Source organism: Bactrocera latifrons, unplaced genomic scaffold, assembly GCF_001853355.1.
Source record: "Bactrocera latifrons isolate USDA-ARS-PBARC rearing strain unplaced genomic scaffold, ASM185335v1 scaffold_258, whole genome shotgun sequence".
NCBI lineage: Eukaryota > Metazoa > Arthropoda > Insecta > Diptera > Tephritidae > Bactrocera > Bactrocera latifrons.
Genome location: NW_017536163.1, coordinates 117,117 through 136,085, shown reverse-complemented (window position 1 = coordinate 136,085; position 18,969 = coordinate 117,117). Strand labels below are relative to the sequence as shown.

Sequence of the window (18,969 nt, the reverse complement as noted above, 5' to 3'; positions counted from 1 at the left end):
GATTCTTTTTAACCCATTAATTCGATAGTCAAGTTTTTGGCTCCTACTTATAATAATCTCATAATTTTTACTGGAATTCCGCCGAACTTGCTGGTCTTTTCCCTTGCTTAAACAGTGAAGGAGAGGAGGAAGATGGGTGACAATTTCTCCTGGGCTCAAGGTTCTCAGGAGACCTGGTGCTCTGCCACAATTTTTTGCAAATATTTTCTTTAAAAATTCTACACACTCCTCCTCTGGTCTCCGTTTTCGCTCTACGGCCCTTTCTTTTTCTGAGCTTCATATTTCCATTAGTCTTGAACTCTTTTGTGGCTTTTATATTGTCTATTTTATTAAAAATCTACCGAAGCTAATGCTTGATAGCTCTACCTGGGTAATTTTTACTAGTACAATATGCTTAAATACAGAAGTTTCGGTTTAATTGAAATTGTTATTGGAGAGTCAGTGCAGGTGTTTTTTATAGCAGGATGGGTTGGTTTACAACTTAACTTCTCATTTCATGATGTTTTGTTATTATGCGAGTCCTTCTACTTCGATATGAAAAGATAAGCTGAGCTGAAGTAAAAAATACCCGAAGTACTGCTCTTTTAAATGTACTCTTTAATAACCTATATTAATTAATTTTGATAATCCATATTCCCTAATGTGAAAGAAATTTCATAATAGGAATGCGCTTCTAATTTAAGGTCCATCTATTCGTCAGCTATCAATCAGCAGTTATGATTTTAAACTTATTAAGTATACACTTATTCGGCCGTTATAGCATACCAGATATGATACCATCAACACGGCTTATATTTCTCTCAGCAGTAATTGAGAGGAATGGTGAAACTGGCAAATAAATAGATCAAATCGTTAATCTAACAAATTTGATTGCCTTGAGGCCAGAAAATAATGTGTGATAATAATTTTTATGCGTCGGTTGAGTAGAATTTTATGAAAAATTTTGTTTTTATAAATGAAAAAATAAATAATCTATTGCTTCAAGCCTTCGGAAAGCTTTAAATATGCTTTACAACTATATCGAATTTCCTCAATGTCATTTCCCACACAAACCACAAACTAAAAACAAGCACCTGTATGTTATATAATATGTGCATAAATATCTGCTCAATATTATTTCAACCTCTACACAACACGAACAACCAACATTTCTTTAGCACCACTCGCACTCACACTCACCCAAGCTCAGTTGACTCTCCTTCAGCTGCTGCAAAGTCTCCGCCGCCGTCACAAAATTCTCCTCGGCTATTTTATTACCCATGACTAGTGTTTCGAAAACCGCAGTGGTTCGATCGAAATATTCGCTGACGAGTCGAAAAAACCGCAACGATGTGATCAACACATTCCGACGCCGCTCCAAGCGTGTGGCAAATGAGCGACACACAAATTGCATAAAATCACATTGTGACATCAGATCCTTATAGGCGTGCGAGTCCTTCACCCCAGCGAACGCGTCGATTTTATACAACAATTCCGCATAGAAGCCATATGTTTCGCGGCATTCCAGTTCGAGCACATCGTGTGCGGCGCGCAGCGTCTCACAGCTGTGCACATCGCCGCCGATGCTATACTGTCGGCTGAGCATCTGTTCGGCAGTCTGTAGTATCCAGTTCGTGACGAAGGCGACACCCTCTTCCAGATGTGTGAGTTCGCGTGCCTCGCGTATGCTCTGTAAGAGTTCTAGCCACGCGGTGCGTATTTCCGTTTGTTTGCGTTCAATTTGATTCAACAGCAGTTCAATGCGTGCGCGTGCGTATTGCAGATCCGGCGGCAGCGGCAAGCGTGTGGCGGGTGTGTTGACTGTGGCGCAATTGAAGTTTGTTTGTGTTTGTATACTGTTGTGGCTATGGGCTTCATGGCAGGATATTGTTGCGGTGCTGTTGATAGCGGGCGTTAAGACGTTGGTTGTGGCGGATATTTGCGGCATTGTTGCCACTCTGGGCGGCGCATAAGCTTCCGATAGCCGATTCAACACGCGATTACCTGGAAAGAAGGGAAAAGAGAAACTGTGAGCCAAAAATGTGTGTTTGCCTTTTAAATATTATAAAACTTCAATAATTTTTTTTTTTCATTTTCTCAGCCTAAGTGGCCACTTCATTTTCTACGTGTTCACTTCGGTCTCGCAACCACTTCAAATCGGCGGTCACTTTCTTCAATCTCTATCTTTTTTCAAACGCGTTAATGTCTATTCAGCATTGAACGCTTTCTTTTTAGCTTCAATTGCAGGTGAAAGGTGAATTGCATTAGCAAATTGGGTGCTGCAATCAAGTGTATCGAAATATTTTACGTTTTAGGTTATGTACAAGTTTTCTTGTACCTAAGTGAAGGTGATTAGTAAAGTGAATTCAAACGTTTTTCAACCCATTACCGTTTCCTCTACAGCTATTTCATGCAAATTACATAATTTTTAATTTTTTGATTAATTATTTAATTTTTCAATAACATTGGACTAAGTAGCTTGGCCGGGAATGACACGTAACGGTTTTTTTTTTTTTCAAAACGATACCCACAATTGCTTAGAGTCTTCTTTATAAACATGTGTATTTTTGGATCTAGCCATATCCTCTAGTTTGTTTTTTTATTATAATATAATATATAAAAAATCGAAACAAAAAAATTGCTACAAAAATTGTTTGTTTTTATTCAGGCAGTCGCCATGTCGTTAAAAAATGTTTCCAACTTTTCCATAGAACCAGGCAATGCGAAATTATTTTAGATAAATATTTTTTTTTATGTTTTAGTCGATTAAGAGCGTTGAAATCGTCGTAGTAAAAATATTAACTGCCTTTTTACGACACTAGTTCATACGGGTTCAGCTAGTACGACATTTTGAAAACATTATTTTTACATTTAGCATACTTGTATACCTTAAATAATCCCATATTGTTATTGTTTAAATAAATATTTCGAATTTACACAGTCTTTTAAAGTATAGCCGGTTAGTTCAGTCAGCTCTATGAGTTTAACTATATACACTTTTAAAACACCATTTTTCGAATAAGCTCCAGTGATAAAATGTATATTCTGTATATATAGTATCCTCCTGACCTACCAGTTTCTGACGTAAAATCGAATTTTAACAGTCCGAAAGTGACTACCTACAATTTTTGGTAAAATTCACCATTTTCCCCATTCTTGGTGTTTTTTCGACCATACCTCACTGTACGGACAATGTCGTTTAGTAAATATTTTTTTTTTTTAGATTTTCTCCATGGAAAACGCCGGAATCAGTGTGGCAATGGAGGACTCTTGTTTAAGCGCTGTCGGAGTAGCGCGTGTAATTTTAAATATATATATATATATATTTTTTTTTTTTTCAAAATATGAATAAATAGCATACCATAAAAATTTTAAAACAATCAATACAGTAGTTAATGAACATTCCAAAAAATCTGCTTTTTTAGGCGAGCTCTTTAAATTATTTCTACCCTCTGCTGTACTTCACTTTCGATTGTATCGAGCTACTTATAAGTAATATTCATATGGAAGCGGTGGAAACTTATAATTCAATGATAATGATTACCCTTACTAGATTACTACTAGACTAGAAGCCGATGGTGATTCCTAAGTTCTTCATAGTTTACTCCTTGACTGTTAAATGAGCCTATAGAAAGCTCGGAGCAGAGCAATCTTCCGTACTAGCTTGATTACAGGCAGGTTCTCGCTCGGTGTCGATATAAGTAAGCTTTCTTGCAATCAGCAAAATTCATCTTAATCTCATAATAGGGGTACCGACTAGTCACCAACTGGTTAGTATTCATGCGATAAGACTAAAAGCGCTGTCAGAAAGTTTTATGTTTAAGTTTTTTAGCAGATAATGAAAGATAATCATTAAGGGTCTGCTTAAATGAAAGAAATGGATTTTGCGGGAATAAGCATATTGACAATCAATTGACGATCCAAGAGAACTGTCTGGTATTGGAAGTAATTGCCTTAGCATTGCCGAACGTACTGGGCTAAGTATTTAGCAAGTCGATATAATTGTATGCAATCGAAAAGTTATATTATAATTACGCCAATTAATATAGTTCATAGAAAAATACATTTTCAACCAAATTTGTTAAAAAAATCATCACAAAAAGCTATTTAAATCACAAAAGAATGGAAATACTTTCAATTTCCTTCAACACTTACTTATTTTACAAATTTAACACTTTACACTTTTAATGCATAACAACTCATTGTTACCACAAGCGTGTTTGTCATACAAAGCGAGTGTTAACTGGCAATGAGCGAATGACATGCTTTTAAATCAGTATACGGCAAAAGTACATATATACATACATATAGTATGTACAAAGTTGGAACACAAAAAAATTAACGAGTTGTAGTATATTACTTTGGGCAAAAAACAGTAAGACTTCATTTCATTTAAATATCACATGGAAACCCATTCATCGAAATATTCTGTTTCTTTTTCGTTGGTATGACTGTCAGTGACATCTGTATCAAATCTCATTTCAAAATTATCATTAGTGTTTAGTATACGTTTTTCTTTCTGAAATACATAACGTGCATTCGGCAACTTTTACGAACTTCAAAGACCTACCGCATCAAATCACTAATTTATTGCGACCTTCTGCAAAAGTGTTCATAAATTTGGCGAGAATATTCATTTATGCATCTGTATGACAAAATCTTCTTCATCTAAACTACGCGTTATTATGATTTCAAAGTCGAAATTTCAAGTTTTTTCCTCACACAATTTTTCATTCATAAAGTTTCAGTCACTTCTATAGCTTAGATTGCAAAAAAAATTAATAAATTATTAATATTATTTTCATATTAATTAATAAAGATCTACTTCAAAATCAAAAACAACGTTTGTTACCGAGCATACGCGTTATTATGATTTCAAAGTCGAAATTTCAAGTTTTTTCCTCACACAATTTTTCATTCATAAAGTTTCAGTCAATTCTATAGCTTAGATTGCAAAAAAAATTAATAAATTAATTAATATTATTTTCATATTAATTAATAAAGATCTACTTCAAAATCAAAAACAACGTTTGTTACCGAGCATTTGCGCTCTTGCTTGGCCAAACAAAAGACTTAAGCGGCAAACTTGTACGCAGTAAACCTTCAAGCAGTCGGTGTTTATGCGTCAGCACTTGTTTTTCTTATTTGTTTTACTTATCTTTTTTATTTATCTTTTCTTTATTTCATTTTTTTTTATTTATCTCTTCTTTGTTTTGAATTTTTAATTGCCGCATAATCATTTATCTCGCATTTTTACTCACGCACACGCATAGCCACCTGAGTAAGGCATGTGTTTTATGTTAAATTACGTTACTGTGCGGCGTAGTTGATGTCTTCATTTAAGCGCTTTACTCGCTCGTAAATACATAAAAAGCAAAAAACAAGCGTTGATCTGGGTTCTTGAGCTTATAGCCCATTAGTAAAGCGTTTGCTTATCAGCTTACCCAACTCGATGACCACTTCGATTTGTTGTTGTACGCTCGTATGCAGCTGTGCACACTTCTTCAACTCAACATCCGCTTCCGTTGGCCGCAATGATTTATTATTCAGCAGCACCACGTGCAGATTCTCCATGCTACTAAGCGTCGAATCGAAAGTCTTTTGGAACTCATCAATGGCCTGCGTGAGAAAATAAGTAAAAGGAAAGCCAGTTATTCATTTTTACATAAATGTCTGGGTATATGACTAAATGTGATGCCTTTAATTTAAATGAATTTAGCTATTTTTACCATCATTTTATGAATAATTTTACAATATATAAATTCTATAGACTTTTTGTAAGAAGTTTTCCTAATAATATTGATATTGCTAAAAAATCTTCTCCTTCCCTTTACACTACAAAGTGAAAGATGACTTCGAATCAAATTAACAGAAGTTGTAATGCACTGAATAGATTTTAGAATCTAAATAAATTTCGGTATCAAAATCTTTTATGAAAACTACACGAGATATCAACGCCAAAGAAGTGTCTTTCGGTAAGGCTCCTTTTGATGACCTTTACACTGAGGCAAGCCAACTAACAAGTGGATGAAATATATTTATCATTGTTAGTTCTCTGCTATATGCTTAGAAAAATTACAGATTCGAACTTCAAATTTATAAAAAGACCAGAAAACGCGTTAACGTCGGTTGCTCGGAAATAAGAACTTCATTTTGATGATTCAGTTTGTATGGCAGCTCTGAATTCTCACGGAGATTTCTTTAAACAATAAGCTGAGCCAAATTTCGTGAAGATATCTCGTCAAACAAAAAAGGTTTACATACCAGCACTAGATGCCGACCGTTCAATTTGTATGGCGGCTATATGCTAGGGTAGTCCGATATCGACGGTTTCAACAAATAAGCACCTTCTTGGGGAAAATGGACTAGTTCCCGTATATACGATGAACAGAGAGACGAATATGACTAAGTTTATTCTGCTCTTCATGCTAATCGCTTTATATAGTATACACGTATATATAGTATACTCTGTGATTAAATTGAATGGTGAATTTTGTTCATTTCATCTCCTTCTCTCCCGCTGCAATACACTTATGCCAACGAATTTTCCAGTCCTCATAGCACTTGGAAAATCCTCCGTCATGGTGGCCATCAGAGCCTTCTTCGATTCAGCATTTATATCCTTAATTGAATCAAAACGGTGTTAAAAATGTGGTTGGGACTGCACTATACTGCGATAATCGAAGAAAACTGTCAACATAACTGGGATTTTTTACCCGCTTTGGAATGTTTTTTTCTGCTCCTGCTTATTTTGTCAAGATATTCGGCCGACTGATAATCTGTTTTCGAGCCTTAAGCATAGATCTAACACTCATCGCCAGTAATAAAACGTTTCATGACATCATGGTACTTGGAAATCATTGCTTCACAGACGTTAAGGCGTTGCCGTTTTTCAACTTCTATGGCAAATGATCTTTCAAAATGGTTTTCATTGATCCTTGCGGCATTTCAGTGATGCCAGTAAGATTTCTGGCTGTTAGTCGTCGATTCTCAAGCACGAATTTCTTTATTTTGTTGACGTGTTCATCATGAGTTGATTTTAATAGCCGTCCTGGACGTGGTTCATCGTCAAGGTGTTCTCGACCCTCCTTGCATGACAAACAATTATCACCGAAGCCCTCTTTCAACATTTTGAATATTTCGGTACCAGAAATTTGGTCTGCACACAAATTTACTATTATTGCCCACAGTAGTACGAAGGCCATAAATGGAAAAATATTATAATATCAAATTTTGTTACCAAAAATTACAATAATTTTGGTTTTTTTATCAGGTTATAATTTTAGAGTTACCAAATGACATTAAGGTTTTTGCTCTCTCAAAACTATTGGCATTTTTAAGTATTTTCATTCCCAAAAAAATTATGCACCCTAATATATATATATACTCTCGTAATATAAAACAATTAAAGTAGAAATGGTTTATCATTCCATTTACATAATAAACAAATAGGATTGCCCTCATAAATTTTAAATTTTATTTTCTAACTAAAAGTATCAGTAAATTATTGCCACAAAAATATAACAAATAAATTTAAAGCACATAAATTAATATTAAATTAATTTTTACTGACGCACCATAGTTTCTGTCATACCTTTCTTTGTTGCAGCCATAAATCATAGTTAAATGACAAAGTGCCGCCCAGCTCCTCTGGCAACTGCGACAGGTCGAAGTATTTTATCAAACGCGCCTTCGAGAGCACAATGGGCTGGAAATGTGTGGAACAAAAAACACAAATTACATTAAAATCTCATTAAAAATTTACATAATATTAATAATGCAATTAAAAGCCTTGTACACACATAATTTCATTAAAGCTTGGGAAATTAGGCGCATTAGAATTATTCAAACATTTTATACTCTTTCCTCCTCTTTCCTACTACTTTCTCCAATTGTTAAAACGCTTTTTATTCTCACACTAAATCATTAGCGCTCACCTCGCCCTTCGCCTGCGATTTGTTCGTGCAGGTGTCCACATGCTTCTCCCAGAAGCCCTCCGCTCTGACTAGAAATAAATTGACTGTGATCTCATCGAAGAGTGCGTAAATGATGCGCGCATGCGTGCGTGTGATGCGTGTCGTGCTCTTCTGTGCGTCCACGATGACGGTGACGCCGCGCTGCAAGGTGGCGGCGCTGCAAGAAAAATACGAGCCGAAAGTGTTCGCTTAGTATTGAAGTCAAGAATGAGGTGCTTAATGTTTATGTGTTTCTTTTTTATTTTTTCTTAAATTCACTACTGTTTAGTGTCACTTTGCTGGAAGTTTAATTACATTTTTGTGGTTGCCAATTTACTTATTGAAAGTTAAGAAAACCAACAATAATTGCGTAAAGTGGAAATCGAAAGAACATTTATCATAATCGTTGCTACAACAACATGTACAAGTTTATAATGAAAAGCAGTTAGTCTTGAGATTTGTATATTTTTAAACCGTTAAATCGTTGCGAGTTTCGCAACTATCGTCGATTTCATTTCTAAAGCTGTTTTCGAGTTGGATAGTCAAGCACAAGCAATACTTCAACGCTTTATTGCCAAAAATCTGCTTGCATGTTGGGCAAATCAATCAATTAGAAACAACAAGATTCATATCAACTCATCAAATTGGTTAATCATCCTTACATGTGCGCATTAGAGCGGGTCGATTTATAGCATGCGAAAAAACTAAAGAATGGCGTTTGCGATCGGAACAGAGCCAACGTGAGATCACAAGCATTTTTGTTCAATTTTTGAGTTTTCAAAATATCCTAATGAAAAATAATATATAGGAGCAATTTTATATTCTGTCGATTATTTGTCGGAAACGGTCAGATTGGATAACTACATCCCATACAACCGAAATTTCAGATCTGTCAAACTTCTTCCTAAAAAGCGCTGGCCAGAATTTGATTTTATACCCATAGTCGTTAAGGCAAAATTTTTCAGAATGATCTGTAGAACATTTTCCGCTTGGGCGATTTTATAGAAAACAAACGGCTCACTCTAAGGCACATACATACGAAGTTTTAAGTATTTTCTTTTGCAAAAGAGAAAAAATAATTAAAATTTGAATATTAATGATTAGAAATTAAATTAAAATTATGCGCTTTTAAGGTTATATTTTTAATTAAATTTTTGCTGTTTTCGTAAATATGTTTCATCAAAAAATATATTAATCTAATACAAAGAAACAATTATATCGACTACTCTAAGTCTGATCTAACGGGTGATCCATTTCGAGGTTTCCTACATTCTTAAGGAAAAAACACCGAAACTTCAAACTTAGGGAGAAGTAGTCAGAAGTGTTTATTATCATTCGAAATAACATTCTTTTATATTTATTTTCTGAAAATTATCTCTTCCAAATATTGGTCGCGGCTACGTCTCAGTTTGTTCATCAGTTGAGGCCAATTTTCGATGACTCCTTCTAGCATTTTGACTGGTAACTGGCACATGCTGTATTTTGTAAGCTTTCAATTTAAGATCTCGACGTAAAATACACCAAATCGTTCCATACGTCGAATCAACTCTACAAAGTCTTTTCGTACACTCTCAGCTACGGCTACTATATTTTCTTCAGTAAGTGCTGGACGTGGTCTATTCGTTCGAGTGTTATCCAATACGGAGTACTGGGTCTCAAGATGCGTGATGGTGTTGCGTATAGTACGCTCAGTATGCCGATTATATGGACCATAAGTTAAACGAAGCACTCGAAACACATTCTTTATAGAATATGAATTTTAGTAATAAAGTTGAACGTTTTGTAAACGTTCTTCAGGCTAATCAGATTAATCTTTCCGTAATGTAATGTAGCCAAAGAATACTAAACAAATATAAAAGAAAAGTTTGGCCCGACTCACGCGTGATCTGTCAAGAAAATACTATTGGAAAAAGTATATCTACTTTGGATCACCCGTTATGTTTCCTTTGTCCTTCCTTACTTGTTTTTTTTTTTTCTTTTTTGTTGTTTTCAAAAATTCGGGTTTCGTGAGAAACATAGCACGATATTGCTCTATATATATAGAATTGCTAATGAAATAAGAAAAGCATTTGAGCAGGGAGAGTACTTTTGAGCAATATGTTTAGACGTAGCTCATTCGTTATATTTGTATAACACATTGGAGTCTTATTTAAATAATAGATAATTTATGGTGAAAGTGGGAGATTTCATATCTAATGAACGGCAGATCAAATAAAAAAAGGAAAGGAAAAGAAAAAAAGGAATTGAAAAAAAAAAATAATTAACATTGGAAAAGAGCTGAAGCTATATTCAGCTAGTAGAGGATTTTTTTAGACAAACAAAACCTCCCAAAAAAATATGTCCACCACCCCCATAAGCTTAAAACCCAAAACTTCCCTTTTTTCACTTCTTTTCGAGAAAAAATTTTTTAAACAAACACTTCAAGAGTCTCACAATTTTCAAGTATTATCACAACATAAAACTCATGTCTACTATTTGGTATATGTTTGAAGGTGTCTATGAATATAAATATATAAACAAACTAAATTGATATGGGAAAAATTTAGAAGAAGACGCAAATCACTCACCTCAACGCACTTTTTAAGTAGGTAATCGATAGCTCCAAGCAACGGCGATTCCACAATTGTAAATCATTGATGATGTTAACAACGACGATAATTTTGCCGGCGCGATCGTAGCCGCCGGGCAAATAGGCCGTGCGCGTCTGCAGCGCATTTAAGACATCCTCCTCCATCGCGGCGAAGGCGGTTGTGTTGATGTGGGGGAGGCGCGCCGACACACTTAACTGCTGATTTTACAATTCGATTTCCAAACATACAAGTTTACAATTTGTTTTTTATTTCTCCGCTGTTTGTTGTTATTGCTTGCTGCTTTGCTTTATTTTCATGCGTCTTGCGTAGCTTATGGCTGTGACTTTTGTTCCGGGCAGCATAGCGCACTTAACGCTGGTTCCCAGGCTGGCTAAAAGACACGCTCTCAGCCACGTCTACCGGCAGCTGACGTTACACATATGTATGTATGTATGTGTGTGTGTGCTGGCGTTTGCTTGCAGGGCTGCCATTAAATGTTGCGCATGTCAATAATGTTGACGTTGATTTTCCGGTCAATGGCGAATGCGCGCCACGCACCTTAACTGCCGCACTGCAGAAAAGTCACTGCCACAACAACAACAAACGCAAGAGCAACAGCTGCTGACGCAAACGACTAGCATTCCAATGCTAAATGCGTGGCAACTTGCGGCTATATCGGGGTTGGCAATGCACTTTAATGTATTGTTGTTGCTTTTTACTTTATCTTTTTTACATGCTGGTCAGTTCGCTCAATTTGGTAGTCGCTGCGAATTCCAGCGTACAAATTTATTGCTCTTTTTTTCCTAGTCTGCCGTTGTCGCGGTAATTTATGCGTGCATTTTTATTCCAGATTCCACATTCTACAACAATTGCAACAATATGTGGCATCGTTCAACTTTTTCCAGCGCAGCCATGTGCTGCATGCTGTTCTTGGTGGAATTGCTCTTATTGTTGTTGTGTTTATTAATTTTCTGCTGCAATGTCACAATTGTTTGTTTGTATGTGTGTGTGTAAGTTACTTCACATGACCGCGTCCATCCAGCGTTGCCCACTTTGAGAAGTTGAGCTAGAAAATTCAAGTAATACAAGTGGTGTGATGAGAAAAATGGGAATCATTAAAAGACGTAAAGAAATGCATATTGCATATCCGCATGTAAATATATATACAACCATATGATACAATATAAAATACCCTTCACAAATAATATAATTTCCATAGAAGAAATTGATTTTGAACGGTCAGCTATATTCTACAGTGGTTCGATGTGAAATATTTGTTCGGTCAAGATCTCTCGTCAAATTAATATGTTTTCCATTCAAGGACTTGATTTAGGTCGGTCAGTTTGTATGTAATGCTATATATATACAGAAAGTAGAAACGAGGTTAGCAGTAAGCCCGGTAATACAAACTAGGAATCTTTAGAGGCAGTTACTATTACGCAAAAGACTTAGACCTTGCGTGTATAACTCACATGAAGAAATTGAAAAGGGCGTGACTCGAATGCCTTTAATACAACGCTTCACTACGCATGCCCCTTGGTGAAATAAGAAACTTGGGTCTTGCAGACACAGAGTACGGGGATGTTTTCAGGGCTTATCCGGAAAGTAATAGGACCGCTTTCTACCGCCGCGACTGTACTTCGAAGCATGCGGGCACCGACTAGATTCGGTAAAGGGCGTTCCTGCCGAGCGGCTGGTCAGTTGTCTCCAAGCACCTTGAGATTCAGGACAAACATTTTCACGCAACTTGTTTCTGTGAGTGGTGCAAGCCGAAAATGCAGCGTTCGTTAGGGCAGAGATATTCGCTAAAATTCTGTGTGAAACGCGGTAAATCTGCTACAAAGATGTTTTTTATGATCAAGCAGGCTTACCCAGACGTTGCTTTAGCAAGAAGTGATGTGTTTCGGTGACACCAGGTCTTTTTGGAGGGCCGGGAAGAGGTCGCTAATGATGACCGTGCTGGGAGACCTGCGCCTTCGACAAACACGGATAATGTGACTCGTGTGCGCAAAGTTTTACACTCAGACTGTCGGATAAGTATTCGTTTAAGTGCTGAGATGTTGAAATTTATCACAATCCCTGGTACATGCGCAAGGTATGGGCGAAAAGTACTCGCTAAAGACCAGAAAGTGCGGTGAGTAGAACGTGTGCTAAGAAAATTTGAACATGTTTCAAAGTGACCCTCAATTTTAAATATCGTAATCACAGGTGATGAGTCATGGATCTTTGAGTATGATCCCGAGACAAAGAGGCATTTTGAGATGACAGAGGGGATCCAAGCAGCATGTACCTCGACTCTCAAGGCTATTCCGGAGAATGCCTTCCGGGACGCCTTCAGAACTTAGAAATCGCGGTAGCAGCGCTGCATCCTATTTCTTATTTTATATTAGTTATTTTAAAAAATTGTAACGATTGGATCAATAAATTTTTTTAAATCGACTTAGTCTTATTACCTTCCGGACCAACCCTGTAAACTTGGCCAAGCTGGGCGAAGAACTCTTATAGTGACTTTGAAAATACCAATGACGTGGCGAGAGTCAGGAAACTATTATCCAAAATCACCACTTCGCCCAGTCTAATTCGTAAGAGTCGCGGAAAATGAACGGACAACTGCCTGGGCTGGAGGACCTAGTGTGTACTTTCCAGGCTTTAAGAACTCGACAAGTCCTAGCCGTGCCATATTAATAACGGGTAGGTGTCTAAAACCATTAGCAGTATTAGGAATCCGAAGAAAATGGATCTGCTTGTATTCACAAGAAAGCACAAAATTTGTTTATAGATAAATGGAACTCAAGTCTCTCCCAAATACCTTGGGGTAATCTTGGACAGTAAACTGTCTTTATAAGCGTGTAGGCAGATGTTCAACAGCTGGGGGTTCAACACTTAGGACTCTCTTCCTCTCTCATGCACTAGTAGCACACAGCTATTGGAAGACCAATTCTGCTCTATGGAGCAGTAGTATGGTGGGCAGGCATACGGCCATTCTAACCTAACCTATATGATTTAGTGGTTCGATATGAAATACTGGTACCGAATTTTTGGCGCTGCTTTTAATAAAACCTTATGCACATTTCGTGAAAATACCTCTTGAAATTCAAAAGTTTTCCACATAAGGAATATGGATATATTTTAATCGATATGACAATTTTATTGCTGCCTCGGAGAGGCCTAAGCAAGGCAAAAGAAACGTTTGAAACTTTTCAGACTGACATCCCAAAAGATGAGTTCCGTATACACCGAAAGGCAGATTTTGACTCAGCTCGTCATGCGGATCATTTATATATATACATATATACTTTATAGAATCTCCGACATTTCTTTGTAGCAAACTTTATATACCCTGTTCAGGGTATAAAAATAATAAATAAGAAAAGAGTCTAGAAACCAGCGATAAAAGCGACCAAAATTATTATGGAAGCACATTAACATATTTATATTTATTATGCAGACCTATTTTCAATACTCTCACACAGATAAAGTTATACATACGCACATAGTATTTGTCAATACGCAAGTCATCCGACGTAAATACACAGTTATACACGCAGGCGCGCCACACTTTGCCGCTGTCAATTGCATTCGCACCATCTCCGCTGCAATCGCGCGGCACTTTTTTCTTATGGTATTATTGTATTGCTTTTGTTGTAAGCGTTTGTGTTGACATGAAACTCGTCGGACAAGTTCACTGCGCGTCTGCGATTGCATTGAAGAAATGCGCTGGAGCGCCCGTCTGATTTTCATTTACAACTTTTTCCACTTGTTGCCTTGCCGCTTGCATTTCCAGCTTTCTATTTAATGATCTAACAGCTGCACATGTTGTTATTGTTTCTCCTCTCTTGTATTTTTTGGGAGCGTATGCAAATTGCATTTGACACATATATTTGGTTAATTCTCTATTTTATTGCATTTTTTCCTGTTTATGGGCACGATAGTTGATCAGCGAAAATAGAGTTGCCAGGTGGCATTAATTTTTTATTCTTGATTATTCGATTGCCCTCGATTATTCGGGATTTCAATCTATATATATATATATATTTATGTATATGTGAATATATAAGACCTTATATAGGCATATCTAGCGGACTTGCGCTGGTAATGTTTCGGAAACAAGAAACTTGGGTTTCTTATGACCTCAAAACTGGGACAGTCTCGAAAAAGTGATTTTACTGCATGACGAAAAATGGATGGAATTCTTGGATAGCATCACAAGATTAACTGTTTTACCGTAATGGTATTCGAACTTTAACCATTTTCTTACAATAAAATTGCATTTTTTTTTTAAACATCGAAAATTTATTTGTGCACTTGTTATATAAAAACGAAGTAGTAATCTCGGACTTTAATATTTTCTCCAGATTACTCTCTTTTCAACAAATTAAGTGATATATTTGAGACTCCAGCTTTAATCGAGAAGCGGAGATTAAAGGAACTTTTAAACCAAACGAGGCTAGATTTTTGCTATAATGCTCTTTACAAAAGGTCATCATGCGATATTATTTACAACCGTATTCTTCTTTTTTACTGGCGTAAATACCGCTTGCGCGGTTATAGCCACATTAACAACAGATCGCCAGTTTTCCTCTATTTCGGTGGGTACTGCGTCGAAAACTTTCAGAACTGGAATGTTTTCGTCCATTCGAACGACATGACCTAGCGTAGCCCCTGTCTTTTAATTCGCTGAACTATGTCAATGTCGTCATATATCTCATACAGCCGAACGTTCCATCGAAAGCGTTATTTGCCGTGGTCAAGGTGCAAAGGACCATAAATCTTCCGCAGAACCTTTCTCTCGAAAACTTGTAACATCGACTCATCATCGTCCATGCCTCTAACCATATAGCAAGACGGGAATAATGAGTGACTTATCGAGTTATGTTTTTGTTCGTGGAGAGAAGACTTTACTTTTTAATTATAACGGTATTACCTTTTAATTATGACGGCTAAAATTTACTTATAATATTTACGAGGCTGTCGTTTTTCATAATACAATAATACTTTACCAAATGTATGCCTTATTTTTTCTTTCATAAAAAATTGTTTCCTAAAAAATTTATTAAAACGTAATAATTTTTTTTCAGATCTGCGTGAATAACATTCAAATTCAAATCGTAAACCGGGAGTTTTATACGGGGGTAAGTCAAGTATTATACCAGATACATGTATATTTAATTAAGCAGATAATAAGCTTTATAAGAAATTGTTATTTGAAGAAGAGGTATGTTGTACTCTCACAACTTGCTTCATAGGTTATAACTGTTTTGATAGTCTAACGGGGCACCTAAAACTATAATAATATGTCACCACATGACCAAAAACCAAATCCAACCAAAACTGTTCAAGCCCCTAGGTACCGAATATGCCGACCCTTATATCTATAATTGACTTTTGATCGAAAATATCGGTCAATCTATGCGATGTACAATTGAACTTCAGACAGAATCCTTTCCTGACAATAGTAACTCTGTGTATCAAAAATGTATTGAAAATACATTCCTGAGCCCCATATACCTATTCTAAAGATTTTTGAACTTCCGGATGACTTTATTCTCAATGAGTATGAATTTACACATAGCAGTTATGTCCCATATAACTAATATCAGTATTTACGAACATCCGTCAGACTTTACTCCATGCGATTCATGTGATTGGTGTTCATATGTGAGGAAACTTAATGAAACCCTGGGAAAATTTTTTAGTATGTGGCATGATAATAGCTAATAGATAAAGTCGGTAAAATAAACTACCCCAACTCCAATATATTACGTGAAATGATTTTCGTTTTTCTAATAAAACGTATGCTGAATTTGTCGGTAAGTAGTATACGAGGTGTGTTCAAAAAGTATCGCGAATTTTGTGATTTTTCAAAAATTATTTATTTATTCATGAATATCTATTTTGTCCTCTTCAAAGTAATCCCCATGAGATATTATACACTTGTGCCAACGGTTTTTCCAATCTTCGAAGCACTTCAAAAAATATTTTTTTTTTGTTTTTTTGTCTTCTTCAGCTCCTCCTTCGATGCCGCCTTTATCTCGTGAAGAGAAGCGTAACGTCGTCCTTTCATGGGCCTCTTCAGTTTAGGGAACAAGAAAAAGTCACAGGGGGCCAGATCTAGGGAATTCGGTGGCTGTGGCATCATTAGTGTGTTGTTTTTGGTCAAAAAGTCGCGCACAAGCAACGATGTGTGAGCAGGGGTGTTATCGTGGTGCAAAAGCCAATTTTTGTCACATCTTCTCGGCCTTTTGAGAACATTTTGTAACAGCGATAAACCTTGCTTCGGTCCTAGGTAGCTTTTCCGTATGCCACAGTCAACATTCGGAATGCATCCGCGCACTTAATTTCGTTTTTCACACAAAATTTGATACAGGTTCTTTGATCCATTTTTTTTTTTAATAGGTAAAAATCGTAGGCGATCCAAAACACGTGCAAGCAAAGCAGCTGTCAACAGTTAAATGAACATTCAAAATGGCCGAGCTTGTCGGCATAAGTGAGAGACATAAGTACCAACATAACGCCACAAAAAATTCGAAATTCAAATATACGTAACCCGCGAAAATTCAAAATTCGCGATACTTTTTGAACACACCTCGTATGTATGACTCTGGTTGACATTTTACATTTTAAGGCTTAGATTCTTGAACTTAGCCCTTTCTTACTTATTACTAAACAAATCTATTGGAAAAATAATTAATATCTTTTTATTACCCCTAATATTAAAAGAAAAGGACATTGTTATGAAAGGTATAAATATTTTAATGTTTTTTTTCTAACATTTGATCGGGACCAGTTTATGTTCCTGCGTTCGTTTTTCGTTAAATTCTAGTTTTCTGCTAACTCAAGTTTACTTTTTCACCTTTTTTATTTTCACTCATTTTTTTCAATTTAGCGCATTTTACACATGCAAAAAAACTTCTGAATATGCCCACCATAATTCTAAATAGCACACGCTTGCCGCTGAGACTTGACTTGACTTGACTTACAGTTATACGTACTTAAGTGCAAACTAACCAACTGACAAACATTTTACAAGTGCTTAGCACCGAAAACAACAAATCGTTGGTTTAGTGCGCAAACAAATATGTATGTAAGTATGTATGTATACGACACTCAAAAGTGTGGCAGAAGGAAATTGTTTAAGCAACGTTGTTGCAGTAGCTGCAGGAGCGCTTAACGGCTTTCAAGTCGAATGGGCTGACCGCGCCAACGAACGAGTCAGCGCACAAATAAACAAACAGCAAAATAACATGCTAAACTGACAGCCCATAATCTTAAACCAAAACATAAAAGCAACAACAACAACAAACACCAGCGACTACCGACAACTGCATTTTAATTGAAGTCAAAGCGGCCCACTTAAATACCCTAACCGATGGCCACCGACCGACCGGCCACCGACCAAACGTACAATCCTCCGACCGACCAGTGATGGGTTGCCGGCCTGACGTTGCAATAACACCCATACAAACATACGATAAGTAGACTTGCAGCGTGTAGATGGATTGTGGCACTTTGTAGCTCAAATGGTGGCGAGTTCCAGCTTGACTGCCCAGAGCTGTTCTATTTTACTACGTGATTTGTGTTTGTAAAAAAGCACTATTTTTAATTTCGACTTGCAACACACCGAAAGGAATATATAGAACTATGTAACGTGGTGATATAAATAGTTGTACAGATATGTTTGTATGTGTGCGTGTGTGTGTGTGTATGCTCGCATGCATTATGCCCCGAATAATTAAAAGCTTTGTTAGGTAATTGGCCTTTCTCCAATGTTGTAATGGATTTCTCGTAATGCTTTATATGAAATCGTTCGGTATTCAAGGTGCATAGTTAAAGGGGTCGGGCTGTCAGTAACTTTGACGTTAGAAATGAGTTAATAATATTTTAAGTAAAAAACAAACAAAGCCTGACTTTTTCCTGCTAATTTGCTTACAGATTAATAATTAGGTGTGATAATGGGAGAAATATTTTAGTAAACAATTTTTGATTTTTTTTTTTAGGTGCAAAATATATAATATTTATAGAGGCTATGAATTTACTAATGCGACCTTGTATCTCTGCGGTCAGAGCTTCTGTTTAAAAGTAACTAAAAAAGGTTAAGAAACGATATAAGTTTTAACCTAATTGAGTAAATTACTCAATATAAATACTATTCAATTGGTACCCCCAGTGAAAATGGGATCAGTTGAAAATGTTTTTATATCGAAAATAAGAAAACAACCTTAACTTCGGATATAAAACCCTTCACTCAGGGATATTTTTATAGCTGGTTCTAAGATAGACGAAAATATCTACGACTTCGAAGTTATGACTGTCAACAGCTACGTCGGAGCCTAGCCGCAAGTGCGACGACTGTTTGTTTGATGAGAGGAGATATTTCGTCATGCTCTCATTCACCACCTGACCCATTTCGGTCGTCTATTAAGAAGATGATGCATGCTCCTTGTCTGTCCTTCGCCGCCGTATTT

General features: G+C 36.4%; 1 protein-coding gene and 1 long non-coding RNA gene across 3 annotated transcripts in view; one reads left to right on the top strand and one right to left on the bottom strand.

Moving 5' to 3' along the window:
* LOC108969569 overlaps positions 1-18,969 on the top strand; it is a 319,863-nt gene that overhangs the window by 262,173 nt on the left and 38,721 nt on the right. For both annotated transcript variants that reach the window (XR_001993403.1, XR_001993402.1), the window contains one exon: positions 15,583-15,636. This is a non-coding gene — a long non-coding RNA (uncharacterized LOC108969569). The remainder of the gene's footprint in view (positions 1-15,582; positions 15,637-18,969) is intronic.
* LOC108969561 (titin-like) overlaps positions 1-18,969 on the bottom strand; it is a 259,294-nt gene that overhangs the window by 230,354 nt on the left and 9,971 nt on the right. Inside the window, exons 2-6 of the mRNA XM_018934354.1 lie at positions 10,502-11,570; positions 7,917-8,112; positions 7,574-7,687; positions 5,424-5,598; positions 1,180-1,983 (exon numbers count right to left, since the gene is read on the bottom strand). Coding sequence (XP_018789899.1) covers positions 1,180-1,983; positions 5,424-5,598; positions 7,574-7,687; positions 7,917-8,112; positions 10,502-10,668 — 1,456 coding nt within the window. The 5' untranslated portion in view covers positions 10,669-11,570. The remainder of the gene's footprint in view (positions 1-1,179; positions 1,984-5,423; positions 5,599-7,573; positions 7,688-7,916; positions 8,113-10,501; positions 11,571-18,969) is intronic.